The 21,405-nt window shown below is 68.7% G+C and overlaps 1 protein-coding gene across 1 annotated transcript; it reads left to right on the top strand.

The window, feature by feature from the left end:
• Positions 1 to 693: 693 nt before the first annotated feature.
• LOC311429404 (integrin alpha-5-like) lies at positions 694 to 19,565 on the top strand (the record flags this gene model as incomplete). The annotated part of the gene is given in 30 exon segments (XM_084540484.1): positions 694 to 806; positions 1,019 to 1,060; positions 1,062 to 1,143; positions 1,739 to 1,800; positions 2,089 to 2,134; positions 3,007 to 3,132; positions 4,396 to 4,440; positions 4,556 to 4,599; positions 4,728 to 4,784; positions 5,766 to 5,818; positions 5,912 to 6,174; positions 6,780 to 6,971; positions 7,850 to 7,895; positions 8,008 to 8,115; positions 8,921 to 8,976; positions 9,099 to 9,250; positions 9,371 to 9,508; positions 10,954 to 11,021; positions 11,139 to 11,289; positions 12,270 to 12,362; positions 12,464 to 12,543; positions 13,088 to 13,168; positions 13,260 to 13,365; positions 14,337 to 14,443; positions 14,445 to 14,489; positions 15,064 to 15,166; positions 15,281 to 15,394; positions 16,267 to 16,368; positions 17,295 to 17,417; positions 17,958 to 19,565. Coding segments are annotated over 30 exon segments (2,882 nt in total), but the record flags the coding sequence as incomplete, so codon positions are not given.
• Positions 19,566 to 21,405: the final 1,840 nt, after the last annotated feature.

Raw genomic sequence — 21,405 nt, 5'->3', positions numbered from 1 at the left:
GGTGTAGGGACGGAGCACGGCCAGGTGTGGGGACAGGGAACGGGGACAGGGCACGGGGGTGGCATCTGGACACGGGTATGGGGACAGGGACACTGCTGGGCATGGGGACAGGGCACCGGGGTGGGGCACAGGGGTGGCATCTGGACACGGGTATGGGGACGGGACATGGGGACAGGGCACGGGGGTGGCACCTGGATATGGGGACAGGGCACAGGGATGGGGCACGGGGGTGGCACCCGGACACGGGTATGGGGACGGGACATGGGGACGGGGCACGGGGGTGGCACCTGGACACGGGTATGGGGTCGGGGACACCCCTGGGCACGGGGACAAGGACACGGGGGCCTGGCACGGGGACAAGGACACCGCTGGGCATGGGAACGGGCACAGCTGGGGCCGGGGACAGAGACGTGTCCCCAGCACCCCTGGGCCCCTACAGCCCCTTATGGCCCCCGTGCCACCCTACAGCCCCCCCCCCGGTGCCCCCCAGCCTGTCCCCAGCGCCCATCCCCACCTTGTGTCCCCCCCCCATGGCCTTGACCCCACAGCGCCCGGCTGGTTAACCATAAACCAGGGGGCTGGGGGGGGGGGGGGGGGCAGGGGCTGGAATTTGGGATTGGGGGGGGGATTGGGGGGGGTTGGAGGATTTGGGGGGGGGGGCTGACCCTTGCGCCCCCCCCCCCCCTCCCCCAGGGACCCGCAGCCACGATTTTGGGGGCAACGGCACCGAGAGCCCCGACCCCGTGGAGTTCAAATCCCTGCAGTGGTTCGGGGCCACCGTGCGGGCACACAACGCCTCCATCCTGGTAATGGGGGGGGGCACAAAAATTTGGGGGTGGGGGGGGCGTAAAAATAGGGAGGGGGGGGGTCCCGGATTGTAGGGCGCACGGGGAAGGGCGCACGGAGCGCACGGGGCAAGGTTTTTGGGGGGGCCGGCTGCGTGCGGACCCCCCTCCTGTGCCCCTCATTTCTCTGTGCCCCCCCCCGTGTGCCCCCCCCGTGTGCCCCCCCCCCCCAGGCTTGCGCCCCCCTGTACAGCTGGCGGCCCACCAAGGACGAGGGGGGGCCGGGACCCGGTGGGCACCTGCTTCCTCTCCATCGGCAACTTCTCCAAATTCGTCGAGTACGCGCCCTGCCGCTCAGGTGGGCCCCCCCCTGACCCCCCCCCGACACCCCCAGACCCCCCCCATAACCCCCCCAGACCCCCGTTACCCCCCCCAGAGCCTGGCATCGAGTGACGCCCTCCTGCCCCCCCCCCCCACCCCGAGCATCCTTTGTGGCACCCATGGGTGACACCCCCAAGCGGACCCCCCCTTGCTCCCCCTGACACCCCCAGACCCCCCCCCAACCCCATTAACCCTCCCCCGACCCCCCCAGACCCCATTACCCCCCCCCCCAGAGCCTGGCATCGAGTGACGCCCTCCTGCCCCCTCCCCACCCCAAGCATCCTTTGTGGTACCCATTGGTGCCCCCCCCATGCTTGGCACTCCCAGAGTGCCCCCCCCACCTAAGAGACCCCCCCCCACCCAAGGGACCCCCCCCATCCAAAGGACCCCCCCCCAGACATGTCCCCCCCCATCTAGAGGAGGTGGCACCCCCCCCCACTGCCACCCATGACCCCCAGCCCCTCCCCAGGGTGGTGACACCCCCGCAGCCCCCCCTCCCAGCACCCATGGGACCCCAAGATGCCCCCCCCTAAAAAAATGACCCCCCCATTTCTCTCCCCCCCCCCCCACAGATTTGAACTCTGCCGCCGGGCAGGGCTACTGCCAGGGGGGCTTCAGCGCCGAGTTCACCCAGGTGGGGGCACGGGGGGGGCACAGGGGGGGTACGGGGGGTGGGGGGGTGGGGGGGGGTATATGGGGACATGGGGCAGGGTGTGGGGATGGGGGGGGGCCCTGGACCCCCAGGGATGGGGAGGGGCTGAGCTTTGGGGTGTGGGGGGGTGTGATGGGGTATTTGGGGGTATGGGGGGGCAAGGGGGGTATGGGGGGGGCAAGGAGGGGTATGGGGGGTTGGGGGTTATATGGGGGGGGTTATGGGGGGGTGTACGGGGGGGCTGTTGGCTGAGGGGCTGTGTCGCTGCAGACGGGCCGCGTGCTCCTGGGGGGCCCCGGCAGCTACTTCTGGCAAGGTGAGACCCCCGCGTGGCCATAAATGCCCCCACCTGCCCCTAAATGCCCTAAATGCCCCCTAAATGCCCCCCTAAATAACCCTGCCTGCCCCTAAATACACCTATATGCCCCCACCTGCCCCCAAATGCCCCCCAAGTACCCCCCAAATGCCCCTACCTGTCCCTAAATGCCCCTGGCTACCACCAAATGCCCCCCAAATGCCCCCAAATGCCCCCCAAATGCCCATAAATACCCATAAATATCCCCTAAATCCTCCCAACCTGTCCCTAAATCCCTCCAAATACCTCTAAATCCCCCCAAAGATACCCAAATGCCCATAAATACCCCCCAATTTTCCCCCAAATGCCCCCTAAATCCCCCCAAACGCCCCCAAATGCCCCTAAACCCCCCTCACCTTTCCCCAAATGCCCCCAAACGCCCCTAAAATGCCCCCCAAATCTCCCCCAAACGCCCCCAAATGCCCCTAAACCCACCTCACCTTTCCCCAAATGCCCCCAAACGCCCCTAAAATGCCCCCCAAATGCTCCCCAAATGGCCCCCAAATACCCCTAACCCCCCCCAACCCCCCCATGTCCCCTCACGGGTCCCCAAATACCCCCCAAAATGCCCCCTAAATCCCCCACCTTTCCCCAAATGCCCCAAACACCCCCCAAATACCCCCTAAACCCCCCCAAATCCCCCCCAACCCCCCCTAACCCCCCCCAACCCCCCCCATGCCCCCCCACCCGTCCCCAAACACCCCCCAAACGCCCCCCAAATGCCCCTAAATCCCCAGAAACCTCCCCCAAACCTCCCCCAAACCTCCCCCTAACCCCCCCTAACCCCCCCCCTTTACCCCCCCCACCTGTCCCCCCCCCCCGTGCCCCCCCAGGCCAGGTGATGTCGGCGACGCAGGAGCAGATCGCGGCCTCGAGCTACCCCGAGTATTTCATCCAGGACGTGGCCGGGCAGCTGCAGACGCGCCAGGCGGCCCCCACCTACGACGACAGCTACATGGGTGGGGCACGGGGGGGGCACGGGGGGACAGGGGGGGACATGGGGACATGGGGGGACATGGGGGGATATGGGGACAGGTGGGGGCATGGGGACATGGGGACACGGGGGGATATGGGGGGATATGGGGGGACATGGGGATGGGGGACATGGGGGGACATGGGGACATGGGGATGGGGGGACACCGGGGGACATGGGGGGACATGGGGGGACATGGGGGGATATGGGGACATGGGGGGATATGGGGACATGGGGACATGGGGGGACATGGGGGGATATGGGGGGATATGGGGACATGGGGATGGGTGGGGACATGGGGACATAGGGGGACGGGGGGACACCAGGGGACATGGGGGGACATGGGGGGATATGGGGGGATATGGGGATGGGTGGGGACATGGGGATGGGGGGACACAGGGGGACATGGGGATGGGGGGGAGGATGGGGACAGGGGGGGACATGGGGACATGGGGGGACATAGGGGGACATAGGGGGACATGGGGGGACATGGGGGGATATGGGGACATGGGGGGATATGGGGGGACATGGGGACACGGGGACATGGGGATGGGGGACATGGGGGGACATGGGGACATGGGGGGATATGGAGACGGGGGGGGACAATGGGGACACAGGGACATGGGGATGGGTGGGGACATGGGGACATGGGGGGATGGGAGGACACCAGGGGACATGGGGGGACATGGGGACATGGGGAGACATGGGGGGACATGGGGGGACACGGGGACATGGGGATGGGTGAGGGCATGGGGACATGGGGGGACAGGGGGACACCAGGGGACATGGGGGGACATGGGGGCATGGGGACATGGGGGTGGGTGGGGGCACGGGGACATAGGGGGACAGGGGGACATGGGGACATGGGGATGGGTTGGGATATGGGGTTGGGGGGACACAGGGGGACATGGGGATGGGTGGGGGCATGGGGACATGGGGATGGGGGGACACCGGAGGACATGGGGGGACGTGGGGGGGACATGGGGGGACACGGGGGGACATGGGGACATGGGGGTGGGTGGGGACATGGGGGGACATGGGCGGGACATGGGGAGACATGGGGACATGGGGACATGGTGTGGAGGCGTGGGGACATGGGGATTTGGTGACATGGAGGTGTATGGGGACATCAGGAGGTGGGGACACAGGTGTATAGGGACATGGAGCTGGGGTGGGCATGGGGACATGGGGGACAGGGGACACAGTGCGGGGGCGTGGTGACACGGGTGACACCTCTCGCCCCCCCCAGGTTACTCGGTGGCAGTCGGCGAGTTCAGCGGGGACACGACGCAAGGTGGGTGCCATGGGGGGGGGACACGGGGCCAGGGGGGGTGACATGGGGTCGGGGGGGGTGACACGGGGCCGGGGGGGGTGACACACGTGTGACGGTGCCACTTTGTCCCCCGCAGACTTCGTGGCCGGCGTCCCCAAGGGCAACCTCACCTACGGCTACGTAAGGCGGCGTGGGGGGGGGGGGGGGCACCCTGGGGTGGGGGGGGGGCACCCTAGGGTGGGGGGGGGCACCCTGGGTGCCCCTGTCCCCAACCCCATTGTCCCCATGTCCCCCCCCCCCCCCCCCAGGTCACCATCCTCAATGGCACCAACATGAAGTCCCTCTACAACTTCTCCGGGGAGCAGGTGGGGGCTGGGGGGGGTCACCCATGGGTGGGGGTCACCCATGGGTGGGGGGCGTCAGGGTGCCTGTGGGGGGGCGATGGGGTGGGGTGGGGGGGCTGGGTGCTCCCTGTGAGGGAGGGGAGGGGACCCAGGTTAGGTTGGGGGGGCTCCCACGCACAGGTGGGGCACCCATGGGAGTTTTGGGGGCACCCATAGGGTTTTGGGGGCACCCATGGGGTTGGGGGGACCCTATACAGGTTGGGGGGCACTTACACAGTTTGGGGGGCACCCATAAAGGCTGGGGGCACCCATGTGGGTTGGGGGCACCCATAAGGTTTGGGGGGCACCCATAGGGGCTGGGGTCACCCATAAAGGTTGGGGGGCACCCATACAAGTTGGGGGGCACCCATATGGGTTGGGGGGCACCCATAGGGGTCAGGGTCACCCATATGCATGTGGGGGGCACCCATAAGGTTTGGGGGGTACCCAAAGGGGTTGGGGGCACCCATAAGGTTTGGGGGGTACCCAAAGGGGTTGGGGGCACCCATAGGGGTTGGAGCCCCCCATATGGTTTGGGGAGCCCCCATACAGGTTGGGGGGCACCCATATGGGCTAGGGTCACCCATATGATTTTGGGGGGCACCCATGGGGTTTGGGGGCACCCATATGGGCTGGGGGCACCCATAGGGGTTGGGGGGGCACCCATGGGGTTGGGGGGGCACCCATAGGGGTCGGGGTCACCTATATGCATGTGGGGGGCACCCATAAGGTTTGGGGGGCACCCATAGGGGTTGGGGTCACCCATATGGGCTGGGGGCACCCATAGGGGTTGGGGGGGCACCCATGGGGTTGGGGGGGCACCCATAGGGGTTGGGGGCACCCATACACTTTTGGGGAGCACCCATGCTAGTTGGGGGCCACCCACCCCCCCTGGGACCACGGGTACAATTAGGGTCCCCCCCATACCCCCCCCATGCCCCCCCCCATGCCCCCCCCCATCAGATGGCCGCCTACTTCGGCTACGCGGTGGCAGCCACGGACGTGAACAACGACGGGTGAGGACCCCCCCCAACCAATTTTCCCCCCCCACCAAGACCCCCCCCAGCACCCTGGGGTGCCATTTGACCCCCCCATGCCCCCCCCCCCAGGCTGACTGACCTGCTGGTGGGGGCCCCCCTCTTCATGGAGCGCACGGGGGACGGGCGGGTGCAGGAGGTGGGCCGGGTCTACCTGTACCTGCAGCGCCCCGGGGGGGGCCCCCTGCCCCCTGGACCCCCCCCCGGCACCCCCACCCCCCCCACCCCCACCATGGCCCCCACCCCCGCCGCCACCCTCAGCGGCCCCCAGGAATTTGGGCGTTTCGGCAGCGCCATCGCCCCCCTGGGGGACCTCGACCTGGACGGCTTCAACGGTGGGTGGGGGGCGTGGGGGGGGGGCGTGGGGGGGTCATGGGGGGGTGTGGGGGTGTGGGGGGGGCTCGAGAAAACAGGTGATGGGGGGGCAGGAATCCTATGGGGGGGGGAGTTATGGGGTGATGTGGGGATGGGGGGGGGGTTGGGGAGCAAGGGGGGGTGTGGGGGGGGCGTGGGGGGGTCATGGGGGGTGGGGGGGGGTGTTGGGGGGTGGGGGGGGTAAGGGGGGAGCATGGGGGTACAGGTTATGGGGGGGCAGGAATCCTATGGGGGGGCAAGTTATGGGGTGATGTGGGGATGGGGGGGTTGGGGAGCAAGGGGGGGGCGTGGGGGGGGCATTAGGGGGCTTGAGGGGCAAAGGGGGGGCTTGGGGGGCAATTGGGGGGCATGGGGGTACAGGTTATGGGGGGGGGGCAGGAATCCTATGGGGGGGGCAAGTTATGGGGTGACCAGGGGTTTGGGGGCATGGGGGGGGGAAATTGGGGGTCAAAGGGGGGCTTGGGGACCCAGGTTATGGGGAGGGTGCCGAGGGGGGGGCAGCAAGACCCCCCCCCACCCCCCCCATACCCCACAACCCCTTCTAATATTTGGGGGGGGGGCGCAGACGTGGCGGTGGGGGCGCCGCTGGGGGCGGACGGCCGGCAGGGGCTGGTGTACATCTATGGGGGCAGCGGGGCCGGGCTGCGCCCCCACCCCACACAGGTGCTGCGGGGGCACTGGGGGCACGGCCCCCACCCCGATTTCTTCGGGGCCGCCCTGCGCGGGGCCACCGACCTCGACGGCAACGGCTACCCCGGTGAGGATCCCGGGGGGGGGGGGGATTTGGGGGGGGGGACACGCGGCCCCATATTGCCCCCATTGGGGTCCCATAGCCCCGTCCCGATACCCTGGGGACCCGTGGCCCTATTCCCATATTCCCCCATTGGGGATGCGCGGCCCCATCCCAACCCTAAATTTGGGGACATGGCCCCGTCCCGATACCCCCCCAGTTTGGGACATGCGACCCCAGCCCCATATTTCCCCTATTGGGGTCCCATAGCCCCATCCTGATACCCTAGGGACCCATGGCCCCATCCCATATTCCCCCATTGGGGACACGCAGCCCCAATCCCAACCCTAAATTTGGGGACATGGCCCCGTCCCCAACACCCTACAGCTGGGGACACGCGGCCCCATCCCAATACCCTACATTTGGGGACATGTGGCCCCATCCCGATACCCCCCCAGTTTGGGACATGCGACCCCATCCCCATATTCCCCCATTGGGGTCCTGTGGCCCCGTCCTGCCACCCTAGGGACACGTGGCCCCATCCCAATACCCTACATTTGGGGACACGTGGCCCCATCCCGATACCCCCCCCTAGTTTGGGACACGCATCACAGGTGTCCTGTGGCTAATAGGGACACGCGACCCCACGTGTGCTCACCCAGGGGTGCCCCAAAGTGGGGGACCCCCACCCCAAATGTGCCACCCCATGGGGCCACCCCACCCCATATATGCGGGTCCCCAACCCCAAACCATCCACACCACCCCATAGCCGGGCTCACCCCACCCCAACCCATCCCACACATATTGGGGGGCACCCAACCCCACCCTAGGGACACCCCAAAACGGGGGGGGGCCACCCTTTTAGGGACCCCCGGTGACCCCATTGCCCCCCCGTCTCCCCACAGACCTCCTGGTGGGCGCATTCGGGGCGGACACGGCCGTGGTGTACAGGTGGGTGCCACCACATTATGGGGGGGGTCCCGAGGACGGGGGGGGGGTCCCTGAGGATGTGGGGGGGGTCCCCAAGGGGGTGTCCCCCCCCTGACCCCCCCCTTGTCCCCAGGGGCCGCCCCATTGTCCACGCCAGCGCCTCGCTCAGCGTCGTCCCCACAATGTTCAACCCCGAGGAGCGCGGCTGCGTCCTGGAGGGCACCGAGCTCCACGTCCCCTGGTGGGTGGCACCCTTGGGTGCTCCCCCCCCCCCCCCACCCCCCCACCCACCCCCCCACCCACCCACCAACCCCCCCCCGGGGTGTTTGTGGGGGGTGGGTGACACCCTAGGGTGGGGGTGTCCCCGTTAACGGGGGTGTCCCCGTTGAGCGCGGTGCCCGTGCGCCCTCGGAAACGGGGGGGAGAAATTTGGGGAGGGGGGGGCGGAGGGGGGGGTTGGGGACACTTTGGGGACATGGGGGGGGGTCCCCGGGGGGGTTTGGGGACGCTGAAGGGGGTCGCTTTGGGGGTTGGGGACAATTTGGGGGGGGGATGCGCAGCGGTTTGGGGGACATCTGGGGGTCCCGGATTGATGGGGGGGGCACCATGGAGGTGGGGGGGGGGCCTTGGGGACACTGGGGACACAATGGGGGCCACGGGGGGGTTGGGGACACCCAAGGGACACGGGGGGGGGCGCTGAGGTGTCAGGGTCGGGGGTGGCCCCAGGGGACATCAGGGGACCCGATGGGGCGGGGGGGGGCACCCGGTTGTATGGGGTCACCCTGAGGGGTGCATGGGGGGGGCCCTGAGGTGCTGGGGGGGGGGCAGGGGGGTGCTGGGGACATTTAGGGGACACTGGGGGGGGGGGCTCAGGTGGCATGGGGGGGGTCAGGTGGCAACGGGGGGGGGGTGCAGGGGATTTTGGGGGGGGGGCGCATGGGGTTTTGGGGGGGCGCATGGGGTTTTTGGGGCCACCAAAGGCCAGGGAAGGACCTGGCCGGGATGGGGGGGTCCCATGGGTGCCCCCCCTGCCCCCCCCCCCCCAGCATCAACGTCAGCTTCTGCCTCAACGCCTCGGGGCGCCACCTCCCCGGCCCCATCGGTGAGTGGGGGGGGGGGACACGGGGACACCTTGGGGGGGGGACACAGACACACGGCACCCTGACGCCTGTCTCTGTGTCCCCCCCCCCTTAAAAAAAAAACAAAACAAAAAAACCCTAAAAGGCTTCGCGGTGGAGCTGAGCCTGGATGCCCTGAAGGCTCCGGGGGGGCGCCGAGCCCTTTTCGTGGGGGGGCGCGAGCCCACCCGCAGCCTGGCCCTGCCCGTCCCCAACGGGGGGGGCGCGCGGTGCCGCACCATGGCCGTGTTCCTGCGGGTAGGTCCCAGGGGTGGGGGGGGGCCACCCTAAACCCGTCTCCGACCCCCCCCCGCACCCCCTCAACGCCTTTTTTTTTTTTTTTTTTTTTTTTTTTTTTTTTGGTGCCCCCCCCCCCAGAACGAGTCGGAGTTCCGGGACAAGCTGTCGCCCATCGCCGTGGGGCTCAGCTTCGCCCTGGACCCCCGCGCCCCCCCCGACGCCCACGGGCTGCACCCGGTGCTGGCCGCCAGCACCCGCACCCGCCTCGAGGCCAAGGTACCCCCCCCGGCACCCTATAGCACCCCATAGCACCCAGTGGCACCCTATAGCACCCCATGGCACCCCATGGCACCCTATGGCACCCTATGGCACCCCATGGCACCCTGTGGCACCCTATGGTACCCCATAGCACCCAGTGCCACCCTATAGCACCCCATGGCACCCTATAGCACCCCATGGCACCCTATGGCACCCCATAGCACCCAGTGGCACCCTATAGCACCCCATGGCACCCTATAGCACCCCATGGCACCCTATGGCACCCCATGGCACCCTGTGGCACCCTATGGTACCCCATAGCACCCAGTGCCACCCTATAGCACCCCATGGCACCCTATAGCACCCCATGGCACCCTATGGCACCCCATAGCACCCAGTGGCACCCTATAGCACCCCATGGCACCCTATAGCACCCCATGGCACCCTATGGCACCCCATAGCACCCAGTGGCACCCTATAGCACCCCATGGCACCCTATAGCACCCCATAGCACCCTATGGCACCCCATAGCACCCAGTGGCACCCTATAGCACCCCATGGCACCCCATGGCACCCTATGGCACCCTGTGGCACCCAGTGGCACCATATAGCACCCCATGGTGCCCTATGGCACCCAGTGGCACCCCATAGCACCCAGTGGCACCCTATAGCACCCCATGGCACCTGGTGTCACCCCATGGCACCCTGTGCCACCCTATAGCACCCAGTGCCACCCCATGGCACCCAGTGGCACCCAGTGGCACCTAGTGCCACCCCATAGCCCCCAGTTCCATCCTGTGACACCCCATGGCACCCAGTCCCTTATCACCCCATCGCCCCAAGGTCCCCTATGACCCCAATGCCCCCCCATGTCCCCATTGTCCCCATAGCCCCCTATGTCCCCATCACCCCAATGTCCCCACTGTCCCCATATCCCCATTGCCCCCATGTCCCCCAATGTCCCCCATGCCCCCCCATGTCCCCATTGTCCCCATAGCCCTGATGTCCCCATGTCCTCCACCACCCCAATGTCCCCATTGCCCCCATAGACCCCATGTCCCCTATGACCCCAATGTCCCCAGTGCCCCCATGCCCCCCCATGTCCCCATTGTCCCCATAGCCCCCTATGTCCCCATCACCCCAATGTCCCCACTGTCCCCATAGCCCTGATGTCCCCATGTCCCCCAATGTCCCCCGTGTCCCCCCATGTCCCCATTGTCCCCATGGTACTCATGTCCCCATTGCCCCCGTGTCCCCAATGTCCCCAATGCCCCCGTGTCCCCCATCACCCCATTCCCCCCCCACTCCCCATGTCCCCATTGTCCCCATCACCCCCATGCCCACCACCACCCCCCACCCCCTCATAGCCCCCATGTCCCCCCGCCCCCCCCACAGCCCCCATGTCCCCATAACGCCCCCATAACGCCCCCATATCCCCGTGCCCCCCCCGTGCGCCCCCCCAGGCTCACATCCAGCTGGACTGCGGCGAGGACAACGTCTGCGTCCCCGACCTGCAGCTGGAAGCCTTCGCGTAAGGAGGGGGGGGGACACCCCCCCCCCAATATTTTTTTGGGTGCAGATTCAGGGATTTTTATTAATTTTTTTTTTTGGGGGGGTGGGTCCTGACGTGGCTGTGCCCCCCCCCCAGGGACCGCCGCGCCGTCTACCTGGGGGACCGCAACAGCCTGAACCTGACCTTCAACGCCCGCAACCAGGGCGAGGGGGGGGCTTACGAGGCCGAGCTGCACGTGCGGCCCCCCCCCCACGCCCAGTACACCGGGGTGCTGCACCCCCACGGGGTGGGTGCTATGGGGGGGGTGGGGGGGGCGGTTATGGGGTGGGGGGGGGGATGAGGGGCTGCGGTTGGGGGGTTGGGGGGTGGTGGGGATAAAGGGGGGGTCGCTGGGGGGGGCTCTAGTTGTGGGGGGGTGGGATCTGGGGATGGGGGGGGTCCCCAGGTTGGGGGGGGGGGGCCTGGATATAAAGGGGAGGGTCCCTGGGAGGGTCTCCAGTTGTGGGGTGGGGGGGCACTGGGGGGGCTCCAATTATGGGGTGGGGGGGTGATGGGTATAAGGGGGGGTCACTTGGGGGGGCTCTAGTTGGGGGGTGGGCTCTGGGGATGGGGGGGTCCGGTTATATGGAGGGGGGGGCGCTGGGGGGGCTCCAGTTATGGGGTGGGGGGGGCACTGGGGGGGCTCCGGTTATGGGGGGGGGGTGCTGGGGTTGGGGGGGGCACCAGTTGGGGGGTGGGCTCTGGGGATGGGGGGGGGCTCTGGTTATATGGAGGGGGGGACACTGGGGGGGCTCCAGTTATGGGGTGGGGGGAGATGGGTATAAGGGGGGGTCACTTGGGGGGGCTCCAGTTGTGGGGTGGGAGGCCCTGGGTATGGGGGGGGGCGTTGGGGGGCTCCCAGGTTATGGGGGGGTGGGCACTGGGGATGGGGGGGGGCACTGGGGGGGTCTCCAGTTGTGGGGTGGGGGGCACTGAGTATGGGGGGGCGCTTGGGGGGTCTCCAGTTGGCGGGTGGGGGGCCCTAGATAAAAGGGGGGGGTCCCCAGGTTGTAGTGGGGGTCTTTGAAAATAAGGGGGGGGTCCTGGGGGGGTCCCCAGTTGTGGGGTGGGGGTCCCTGGCTAAGGGGGGGGTGCACAAGGGACCCCCCCAGCTATAGGGTGGGTGCGTGGGGGTGCCCCCAGGCGTGCCGGGGGGGGTTCCTGCGGCACCCCAAGGTGCCAGCACCCTGACACCCCCCCCCCCCATATTTCTCCCCCCCCCCCCAGAACTTTTCTGCGCTGAGCTGTGAGCTGGGGGGGGGCAACGGCTCCAGCCCCCTCGTCTGCGACCTGGGCAACCCCATGAAGGCGGGGGCCAGCGTGAGTTGGGGGGGGGCTTGGGGGGAGGAGGGGGCGATGAGTGGGGAGGGGGGGGGCTCGGTGTGACCCCCCCCCCCCAACCCCAAAATTTGTTCCTGCAGATCTGGGGGGGGCTGCGCTTCACCGTCCCCCACCTCAGCGACAGCAGCAAGAGCATCCGCTTCGAGCTGCAGATCCGCAGGTGGGGGGGCACCCAAGGGTGGGGGGGCACCCAGGGGTGGGGGGGGCACCCAAGGGTGGGGGGGCACCCAGGGGTGGGGGGGGCACCCAAGGGTGGGGGGGGCACCCAGGGGTGGGGGGGGCACCCAGGGGTGGAGGGCACCCAAGGGGGGGGGCACCCAGGGGTGGAGGGCACCCAAGGGTGGGAGGGGCACCCAAGGGTGGGGTTGGTGGGGGGGGGGTCCCACCTGGTGGTGCTGTGGGGGGGCAGCCTGTTCTGTCCCCTTTTTTTTTTTTTGGGGTGGGGGGGGGAAGGTGAAATGAGGGTGTCGATTTGGGGGGGGGGGGGCACACAGGGTGGGGGGGGGGCAGCACCCAAGGGTGGGGATCCTTGGAGATCCCTGGGGGGGTCCTCGGGTGTCCCATAGTCAGTGCGCGGGGGGTGTCCCACCTCCCCCCATGAGCTGGTGACGGGCTGGGGGTGGGACATTGAGTGTTGGGGGGGGGACACACATATTATGGGGGGGGGTCGATGCCGTGACCCCCCCCCCCCCGTGTCCCGGCAGCAAGAACGCCAACAACTCCCAGAGCGAGGTGGTGCCGGTGCCGCTGGAGGTGCGCGCGGCCACGCGCCTCTCCGCCTTCGGGTGAGTGCCACCGAGGGGGGGGGACACCGGGGACATTGTGGGGGGGGGGACACCGGGGCTGAGCCCCCCACCCCTCTGATCCCACCCCCAGGGTGTCCCGGCCCGAGGTTGTCACCGTCCCCGAGCCCGGCTGGGTGGCGGCGCAGCCCCCCCGGCGGCTGCAGGACGTGGGGCCGCAGGTGGAGCACGTCTACGAGGTGGGCGCTGTCCCCAAAGCTGGGCGTCCCCATGTCCCCAAACCTACAGGTCCCATTGTCCCAAAGCCATGGGTCCCAATGTCCCCAAATCTGGGCGTCCCCATGTCCCCGAACCCCCAGGTACCCGTGTCCCCAAACCTGTGTCGCCATGTCCCTGATCCCAAGTGGTCCCAATGTCCCCAAACCTACAGGTCCCCCAGTCCCCAAACCCACAGGTCCCAATGTCCCCAACCTTGTGCGTCCCCATGTCCCCGATCCCAAGTGGTCCCCATGTCCCCAAACCTACAGGTCCCACTGTCCCAAAGCCATGGGTCCCAATGTCCCCAAATCTGGGCATCCCCATGTCCCCGAACCCCCAGGTACCCGTGTCCCCAAACCTGTGTCCCCATGTCCCCAATCCCAAGTGGTCCCAATGTCCCCAGTCCTGTGCGTCCCCATGTCCCCAAACCTACAGGTCCCCATGTCCCCAGCCCTGCAGGTCCCTGTGTCCCCAAACCCCTGGCTCCCTGTGTCCCCAAACCTGTGTCCCCATGTCCCCAAACCTACGCCTCCCAGTGTCCCCAATCCCAAGTGGTCCTCCTGTCCCCAGCCCCACAGGACCCCATGTCCCCAAACTCACAGGTACCCGTGTCCCCAACCCCATGGGTCCCAATGTCCCCAACCCCTTGGGTCCCAATGTCCCCAAATCTGTGTCCCCATGTCCCCAATCCCAAGTGTTCCCCATGTCCCCAACCCTTCATGTCCCCCTGTCCCTGACCCCACACATCCCCCTGTCCCCACAGGTGTCCCCATACCACCCGCGTGTCCCCAAGTCCCCAGCCCCACACCCCCAACCCCTCGGGTCCCCACGTCCCCATCCCTTTGGCTCCCCACGTCCCTGTCCCCAGCGATGTCCCCGCGGGGACCGTGTCCGTGTCCCATCCCCCCCCCCAAATGCCACATGTCCCTGTCCCCCCCCCCGGTGCCACCAGGTGGTGAACGAGGGTCCCAGCGCCATCAGCCACGGCACCCTGGAGCTCAGCTGTCCCCTGAGCCACCGCGGCCACCGCGTCCTCTATGTCACCGCACACTCGGGGCCACGCAACTGCACCGCCAGCCACCCCCTGGACAGCCTGCGCCTGGCGGTGGGGGCACTGGGAGGCACTGGGGGGAACTGGGGGGAACTGGGGGGCAGAGAGGGATGGGTACTGGGGGCATTGGGTGGCACTGGGAGGCACTGGGAGGCACTGGGGGTGCTGGGGGGCACTGGGAGGCACTGGGGGGCACTGGGGGGGCACTGGGAGGCACTGGGGGACACTGGGGGGCAGAGAGGGATGGGTGCTGGGGGCATTGGGTGGCACTGAGGGGCACTGGGGTGGCACTGGGGGGCACTGGGAGGCACTGGGGGGCACTGGGGTGGCACTAAGGTGGCACTGGGGGGCACTAGGGTGGCACTGGGGAGTACTGGGAGGCACTGGGAGGAACTGGGAGGCACTGGGGAGCAACAAAGGATGGGTGCTGGGGACACTGGGTGGCACTTGGTGGCACTGGGAGGCACTGGGGGTCACTGGGTGGCACTGGGGAGCAACAAAGGATGGATGCTGGGAACACTGGGGGACACTGGGTGGCATTGGGGGGGTACTGGGAACACTGGGAGGGAGCAGCAGGGGGGTGGTGCCGGGGGCTGTCCCCCCACCCTGTCCCCTCCCCATCCCCCAGGAGCAGGAGCAGCAGGGCCAGGCCCGGCCCCCCCCCCCCCCGCCGTGACACCAGGGACACGGGGACACGGGGCAGTGGCCCCCCCGCGCCCCCCAACACCCTGGTCAGTGCCGTGTCCCCCCACATCCCCCCGTCCCCATTTCCCCTGCGCCCCCACCCTTTGCCGGGTGCCACCCATGGGTGCTGCCCCCCCCCGTGACACCCATGGGTGCCGCAGGGGTGCCCCGAGGCCGAGTGCTTTCGGCTCAGCTGCCCCCTGGGGGGGCTGGAGAAGCAGCAGCGAGCCAGCCTGCGCCTCACCTTCCGCATCTGGGCCCCCTCCTTCCTGCAGGTGACAACGGGACCCCCCCCACGACCCCCCCCCAACACCCTGGGACCCCCCCCCAGACCCCTCAGAACCCCCCGGAACCCCCTGGAACCCCCCAGACCCTTCTGGGACCCCCCAGATCCACCCAGGACCCCCCAGATCTCCACGGGACCCCTTTGGGACCCCCCCGCGACCCCCCCCCATGACCCTCTGGGACCCCCCCAGACCCCTCCGGGACCCCCCAGAACTTCCCAGGACCCCCCGGAACCCCCAGACCCTTCTGGGACCCCCGAGATCCCTCCAGGACCCCCCCAAGAACCCTCCAGGACCCCCCCAGATCCCCCTGGGACCCTTCTGGGACCCCCCCCATATCACCCCGGAACCCCCCAGACCCCTCTGGGATGCCCCAGACCCCCCCAGGACCCCCATATCCCCCTGGGACCCCCCAGGACCCCTCCAGACTCCTCCAGGACCCCCTGGGACCCCCCTGGGACTCCCCCCAGGACCCCCTGGGACCCCCCCCACATCACCCTGGGAACCCCCCCAGACCCCTCTGGGATGCCCCAGACCCCCCCCAGAACCCCCCATATCCCCCCGGGACCCTCCAGACCCACCCCTGGGACCCTCCAGACCCCCCCAGGACCCCCCAGATCCCCCTGGGACCCCCCCCAGAACCTCTCCAGGACCAGGTCCCTTGTGGGTGCCCCAGTCCCCCATGGGTGCGGGGGTACCCCCTGTCCCCCCCCCCCATCCCCTTGGGGTGCCCAGGGGTGCCAGCAGGCGCTGGCACACACCCTCGGGTCCCCGTGGGTCCCCATGGGCACCCCTGGGTGCTGCTGAGCACCCTTGGGTGCTGGTGGGGGGGCACCCTTGGGTGCTGACGTGCCGTGCCGCAGCGGGAGGTGCGGGCGCAGGCGCTGCGCTGCGAGGCCGAGTACCGGGTGCTGCGGCTGCCCTACCGCGTGCGGCCCCCCCACCTGCCCACCCAGCGCCTCCAGGTGAGGAGGGGGCACCCATGGGTGGGACGTGGCCACCGGGGGGGGGGGGGGGGGCGCAGGGGGCTGTGGGTGACCCCATGGGTGGCCCCACGGGTGACAATTTGGGGTGGCAGCGTGGGTTACCGGTGGCGGTGGGGGGCGCACGGTGACCCCGTGGGTGCACCCATGGGTGCTGCTGGGGGTGGCACCGTGGGAGGCACTGTGGGAGGCTGTGGGGTGGGTCCGTGGGTGCCCCCATGGGTGCCCCCGTGGGTTAGTGGTGGTGATGGGGCACAGGGTGACCCCGTGGGGTGTCCCCATGGAGTGTCCCCATGGGTGCCCCCGTGGGTTACTGGTGGTGATGGGGCACAGGGTGACACCAAGGGGTGTCCCTGTGGGTGCCCCCATGGGTGCTGCTGTGGGTTAGAGGTGGTGACAGGGGCACAGGGTGACACCAAGGGGTGTCCCCATGGGGTGTCCCCATGGGGTGACCCCATAGGTGACCCCATGGGTGGCCCCATGGGTGGCTGTGGGGTGGCCCCGTGGGTTACTGGTGGTGATGGGGGTGCAGGGTGTCCCCATGGGGTGTCCCCATGGGGTGTCCCCGTGGGGTGTCCCTATGGGGTGTCCCCATGGGGTGTCCCCATGGGTGACCCCACAGATGCCCCCATGGGTTAGAGGTGGTGATAGGGGCGCAGGGTGACCCTGTGGGGTGTCCCCATGGGGTGTCCCCGTGGGGTGTCCCCATAGGTGACCCCATGGGTGGCCCCGTGGGTTACTGGTGGTGACGGGGCGCAGGGTGACCCCACGGGGTGTCCCCATGGGTGACCCCACAGATGCCACCAAGGTTTAGAGGTGGTGAAGGGGGGCGCAGGGTGACCCCGCGGGGTGTCCCCATGGGGTGTCCCTGTGGGGTGTCCCCGTGGGTGACCCCGCGGTGGCCGCAGGTGGTGACGGGGCTGCAGTGGGCGCGCGCCGAGGGGAGCCCCGGGGTGCCGGTGTGGGTGGTGGTGCTGGCGGTGCTGCTGGGGCTGCTGCTGCTCGCCCTGCTCAGCTACGGCCTCTACAAGGTGGGTACCGGGGGGGGGGGCCACATTTTTTTTTTGGGGGGGGGGTGGGGGGGGTATGGGATGTGGGGGGAGGGGAATGGGATGTGGGAGGGGGGGTACAAGTGGGGATGGAGGGGGGGGGCAGGTGGGAATGGGGTGGTATAGGGGATATGGGGGGGGTATGGGGGGGGCACAGGGGTCATGGGGGGGCAAAGGGGGTGGGGGGGGACACAAGGGGCATGGGGGGGGCACAGGGGACACTGGGGACATGGGGGGGGCACCAGGGACGTGGAAGAGCACAGGGGATGGGGGGGAGCACAGGGGGTGGGGGGGGCACAGGCGGTGTGGGGGGGGCACAGGGGCCATGGGGGGGGCACAAGGGCACAGGGGACAATGGGGACATGGGGGGCACGGGGGGGTGGAAGAGCACGGGGGGCACCAAGGGATGGTGGGGACACTGGGGACGTGGGGGCACAGGGGGGCACGGGGGTGGCACGGGGGACATGGGGGGGACACGGGGGACATGGGGGCCGCCCCCTGACCCCCCCCCCCCGGCACCAGCTGGGCTTCTTCAAGCGCTCGATGCCCTACGGCACCGCCATGGAGAAGGCGCAGCTCAAGCCCCAGGCGACCTCGGAGGCCTAAGGGGGCCCCCGCACCGCCGGCGTCACCCGGACGGCACCACCAGTGTCACCCGGACGGCACCGTCGGCGTCACCCGGACGGTGTCACCCTGCCGGTGTCACTGGCATCACCCGGACGGCACCGCACCACCGGCGTCACCCGTAGGGCACCGCTGGTGTCACCCGGACGACACCGCACCGCCGTCTGCTGTTGTACCGGTCACCACCACCACGGTTGCGCCGGGTGACAGCGATCCGGGTCACAACCTGGCCGGGTACCACCGGGCCCAGGATCGGCACCGGCCGGGCACCACCGTGGGGTGATGCTGGGGTTGGGCACTGGCACCACCGGGACGGGTGGTGACAAGGCCGGACACCGTCACCGGGACAGGCACCGTCACCGGGACGGGCACCGCCGCACCGGGCAGCAACAACCCCGTGCTGGGTGGTGGCACCGCCGGGACAGCCACGAGAGCAGTGGGACGGGCACCGCCGTGTGGACACTGTCACCGTGATGGGTGTCACCGTGAGGACACCGCCGTGCCTACACGGTCACCGCGCCGGGTACCACCGTGCTCACAGCGTCACGGTGATGGCATCGCCATGAGGGCACCGTGCTGGGTGTCACCGTGTTCAACCATCGCTGGTGGCGTCACCGTGAGGGCACCCCCGTGCCATCACTGTCACCGTGCCGGGTACCACCGTGCTTACAATGTCACTGTGATGGCATCACCACGACGGCACCGCCGTGCCTACAGCGTCACCACACCGGGCATCACCGTGTTTACACCGTCACTGTGATGGCGTCACCGCGAGGACACCACCGTGCCTTAAGTGTCACCGCGCCGGGTACCACCGTGCTCACACCGTCACCGTGACGGCAACACCACGATGGCACTGCCATGCCTATGTTGTCACCGCGCCGGACACCGCCGTGCTCACACCGTCACCGTGAGGACACCACCGTGCCTTAAGTGTCACCGTGTGGGACACCGCCATGCTCACACCGTCACCGTGACGGCGTCACCGTGAGGACACCGCCGTGCCGTCACCGTCACCGTGCCGGACCCTGTGTCACCGTCACCGTCACCGTGCCGGTCCCCGCCGCCAGCCCCGTGCCGTGGGACACGCCACACACGCGCGTGCCGGGGACGTGCGGTGGCCCCGTGGTGGCCCCGTGGTGGCCCCGTGCCGGGCCACCGGGGGCTGGCGTGTGCTGCACTGCCGGTGCCCCCCCGCCGCGGGCACCTCACTTTGCACTGACCCCGCGCCCCAAATTTGTGTTTTTTTTGTTGTTTTTTTTTTTTTGGGGGGGGGACACGACACACACACACACACACACACACACCCCACCCGCCCCCCTCCCCCCCCCCCGGGTGTCCCCGTCCCCAGGGGCCGTTTGCACTAGCGCGGGGAGGGGGGGGGGGCCGGGGGGCACAGGCGGACGCGGGGAGAAGGGGGTTCGGGGGGGGGCGGCTTCGGTTTGTATTTAATTTGGGGAGGGGGCGGCCTCGGGGGGCACCCCCAATAAATGTGTCCTGCCCACTGCTGAGGGTGCGAGGGGTGTCTGGGGGGGGGGGTGCACACGCGTGTGAAGGGCTCCGTGTACAACTGGGTGCACACGCGTGTGCTGGGTGCCGTGCGCTGCTGGGTGCACACGTGTGTGCTGGGTGCTGTGCACAACTGGGTGCACACGCGTGTGCCAAGCTCCGTGCACGGCTGGGTGCACACGTGTGTGCTGGGTGTTGTGCACAACTGGGTGCACGCGTGTATGCAAGACTACATGCATGGTCAGGTGCACATGCGTGTGCCGGGCTCCGTGCATGGCTGAGTGCATACACGTGTGCCAGGCTCCATGTGTAGTCAGGTGCACACACGTGTGCCACGCTCCATGCACAACTGGGAGCACACACGTGTGGTAAGTGCCATGCACTGTTGGGTGCACACACGTGTGCCAAGCTCTGTGCACAGCTGAGTGCACACGTGTGTGCAAGACTACATGCATGGTCAGGTGCACACGCATGTGCCAGGCTTCATGCACGGCTGGGTGCACACACATGTGCCAGGCTCCGTGCATGGGCAGATGCACACACATGTGCCAAGCTCTGTGCACAACGGGGTGCACACACGTGTGTGCAGGGCTCCATGCATGGTGAGGTGCACACACGTGTGCTAGGCTCCCTGCATGGTCAGGTGCACACGCCTGTGCCAAGCTCCATGCACATCTGGGTGCACACGTATGTGCAGGGCTCTGTGCACAGCTGGGTGCACACACGTGTGTGCAGGGCTCCATGCATGGTCAGGTGCACACACGTGTGCTGGGCTCCATGCACAACTGGGTGCACATGCATGTGCCAAGCTCCGTGCACATCTGGGTGCACACGTATGTGCAGGGCTCTGTGCACGGCTAGGTGCACACGCGTGTGCCGGGTGCTGTGCACAACTGGGTGCACACACGTGTGCAGGGCTCCATGCATGGTCAGATGCACACGTGTGTGCCGGGCTCTGTGCACGGCTGGGTGCACACGCGTGTGCCGGGCGCTGCCGCCAGCAGCTCGGGTTTCGGCGACATCCATTACGCGCCCATTAGCAGCCGGGCTCTCAATTATTCATGCCCCCCCCCAGCCCCCCCCGCCCCCGGCTCCCTCCTGCTCGTCCCGCGGGGGGGCTCCAGCACCCGTCTGCCCCCCCCCAGCCCTCCAAAGGAGCCCCCAGCGCCCCCACGTGGAGCTGAGGGCACCCATGGGTGCCGTGCGCTGCACCCCCTTTGCCCCCCCAGTGCACAGCCCCCCCCCCCAGCACCCCAAAAGCCCCCCCAGCACCCACAGACACCCCCACCGAGCACCCAAAAGCCCTCCCCAAAGACCCCCCCAGTCCCCCAAAAGCCCCCCAGGTACCCAAAAGACCCCCCAAAGACCCCCCCCCATCCCCCCAAAAAGCCCCTCCAGCACCCAACCCCCCCCCAAAGACCCCCCCAGCCCCCAAAAGCGGCCCTGACCACCCCCCCAGCCCCCCCAAAAGCCCTCCCAGCACCCAAAAGCCCCCCCCAAAAGATCCCCCCCAGCACCCACAGAGACCCCTATAGCCCAAAAGCCCCCCCAACACCCAAAAGCCCCCCCCAAAGCCCCCCAACCCCAAAAAGCTCCCCCAAAGCCCCCCCAATTCCAAAAGACCCCCCCAAAAAGCCCCCAAGGCCCCCCCAAATCCCCCCCAGGCACCCAAAAGCCCCCCCCATCGCCCCCCCCATCCCTTGCATTGCACCCCCCGTGCCCCCCCCCCCCGCCCCGCACAGCCCCCACGACCCCCCCTTGACCCCCCCCGGTCACGTGACCCAGCAGCTGGCAAGCGTGCACGGGGGGGGGGGGGGCGCAGAGCGCAGGGCGCATG

This window comes from Aythya ferina, assembly GCF_964211825.1.
Source record: "Aythya ferina genome assembly, contig: HAP1_SCAFFOLD_957, whole genome shotgun sequence".
Lineage (NCBI taxonomy): Eukaryota > Metazoa > Chordata > Aves > Anseriformes > Anatidae > Aythya > Aythya ferina.
This window is presented reverse-complemented; position numbering and strand designations above follow the sequence as displayed.